Source organism: Cryptomeria japonica, chromosome 5 (genome assembly GCF_030272615.1).
Source record: "Cryptomeria japonica chromosome 5, Sugi_1.0, whole genome shotgun sequence".
Classification (NCBI taxonomy): domain Eukaryota; kingdom Viridiplantae; phylum Streptophyta; class Pinopsida; order Cupressales; family Cupressaceae; genus Cryptomeria; species Cryptomeria japonica.
The window spans coordinates 161041631-161044179 of record NC_081409.1 but is presented as its reverse complement, the minus strand read 5'-3'; the positions used below and the strand labels follow the sequence as shown (position 1 = coordinate 161044179).

Sequence of the window (2549 nt, the reverse complement as noted above, 5' to 3'; positions counted from 1 at the left end):
ATATTTTAAAAGTTTATGATTGCATTGTAGACATCAAATATTTTTCTCATATAAGAATAAACATGAGACTAATACAAGCTCTTGTGAGCATAACAATGAGACTAATGCCAACTCTTTTGAGTAACCACACTAGAAATCCAAGAGTCGCATCTTAGAAATCCACTTATTTAGAAACCACCTCCAAACTAGAAGCCAATTTTGAAAGACCAAGTACCACAACTTAGAATTTCATATTAAATTCTCCCTTTGAGATTTGAACTTGGACCTCCATAATAACAACTCAATGTTTTAACTAATTAAACCCAACCCCTTAAACATGATTCTTTAAATTTGTGTGCATTTGATTAATCACTGCATGTGCCAATATCATAAAATCATACTTACATTGTTGACATCAACTATCTCTAAATTAAAAGAAACAGATCCAATTTAAAGGTTTATTTAATTAGAGATTAAACCCCAATTTAAAGGTTTGTTTAATTAGGGATTAATCCCCTTTATTCTTTTCATTTGGGGAAGAATATACAATTCCCATTTGGAGTTCACTTATTTAACTTGGTGAGCCATAACATGTGAATCATAAAAGAGAGACAAAACTCCCTTTAACCAGAAGAAGCATACTTGGCCTTGTAGTCGCTCCAAAGCTGATCAACGGATTTGCCAGTGATGTCATTAAAGAATCCCACGTCCCATCCAGAAGCCAATTTGGTGTTCATGTTGGCAACAAATCCAGAGCTAATACTTTCACAATACTGCAAGAAATAGGCAGTAACATCATAACCCTGGTCCCATTTGTCTCCACTGCCGGGCTTAACCCAGTGAGAAGGAGCTAACCCGGCAGTGAGGCGCACATAGTCTGCAATGCCCTCAATGAGACCACTGGGAGCATTGCCTTTGCCGTCCCACTGCCACACGTGCGTCATTTCGTGGTACAAAACTCCCCTAATTTCTGCCTTCACGTCCCCTCCGTAGTTGCCCACATAATCTGCACTCAGGTGAATCTGGTCTCCACTCGTATAGGCAACGCCGTCCATGCTCTCCACGATGAGAGTAACCTTGTCCACATTCTTCCTATCTGCAGCCGATTGCTGGTGAAAGGTGTCCCAGATGAATTTGGTGGAGGAGTCCATAATTTCAAGGGCTCCGCTCTGGCCAATCTCTTGATCGAATCTGTTGCCACCGGTGGTTCCCTGGGCATTATTAGAGAATGCGAAATCGACAGCTTCAGTAGCTTGGCCCATTAACATCGCCGTCAGGGCTATCAACCCCAGCACTGCAGCAGCGCGACTGGCCATTCTACAGCCAAGATTTTCCACCACAGCAAGATATCCTATCGCACGCCAAACAGCTACTTGTTCGGCAGCTTATCTTTCTTATAGAAAATGAATGGAGTAGTGGGGTTTATATAAGACTTTGGCCCGTACGCTAGGATGTCATTTACAGAGTGGATTTGAATTACTCCGTGAAACACCGACCCTAAAGAGCCCATTCAATGTGGGTTTGGTTTCGATTCAGCACCCCATATTTCTCCCCAACAATTCTTCGAGAACAATGGACTTTGACTTGGGAGTAAATGGAAAGTTTTTCTTTCTAGGGGCTCCACAACCTGAATTTGAGTGTTGAATGTTGACCACTCTTACATTTCCAGCTATCCACATCCTCACGCCTCCTTAAAATAACTTGTTCAGATAGTTCTTTTCCTCTCTATATAACACGAAATTTCGTCTTCCTCGTTCACTCACTATCTCAGTAATCTAAATTGAATCGTTCCATTGCGAGTGTTGTGCCAATCAAAGAACAAGCAATTTCCAATCAAAACTCTAATTGTCTCATTTCTTTGTTGGATTCACATGACCTTGCATCAAGCGCTATTTATTCAAAACTCTAGTCAGATTTCTTTGTTGGATTAACATGACCTCAGAGTAAGGATGATATTTGACAAAGTTTTTAAGTAAGTTATGATTTCTCATTTTCAGATTGAGGAAGAGTCGGTTTATAGGATTTTTAATGATGGAATAAATAGTCAAAGATTAATGTGATGAAATTTAAGTTTAGAGATTATTTAAGGTTATTTAATTTGATTGATAATTAAAGTAATCAATTGATTAATTAAGTGATTTCTTTAACTCTCTTTATTAGTTAGTCAACTAGTCCAATTAATTAATTAAATAGTATTCATTATTTCAAGTCAGCTAATTTTATATAAAATGAAATGGAAAAACTAAACTTATTTATTTATATTAATGAAAAATTTGTATAGATTAATTAACAAGTTAATTAAGTTGTAATGATTAATCAATTAGTAAAAAATAGTGTGTTATTAAAAAGTCTAAATGGGATAAGTTAATAAAACAATATGATGATTCTATAGCTAGCATGATAAAACTAATAACTCAATGAGATAAGTTAAATTAATATCAACATTAGAGTGGTCAAATCTAAGTGTCTACATATGAAGGATTGGTATGAAAGTTGGAATTCCTCCCAAAAATAAGAAAACTCCTAAGAAATATAACGAGTAGTCTACAATATAAAAACATGGGATAAAA

At 36.5% G+C, this 2549-nt stretch overlaps 1 protein-coding gene across 1 annotated transcript; it reads right to left on the bottom strand.

Moving 5' to 3' along the window:
* Nucleotides 1–303: 303 nt before the first annotated feature.
* LOC131072741 (uncharacterized) lies at nt 304–1455 on the bottom strand. Its single transcript, XM_058009004.2, has one exon. The coding sequence runs from the start codon at nt 1293–1295 to the stop codon at nt 603–605; it is 693 nt and encodes a 230-aa protein (XP_057864987.2). The 5' UTR covers nt 1296–1455; the 3' UTR covers nt 304–602.
* Between the last annotated feature and the right edge of the window lie 1094 nt (nt 1456–2549).

Excerpts from the sequence above, each read along its gene's own strand:
- LOC131072741 (XM_058009004.2), bottom strand. The coding sequence starts at position 1,295 with ATGGCCAGTCGCGCTGCTGCAGTGCTGGGGTTGATAGCCCTGACGGCG.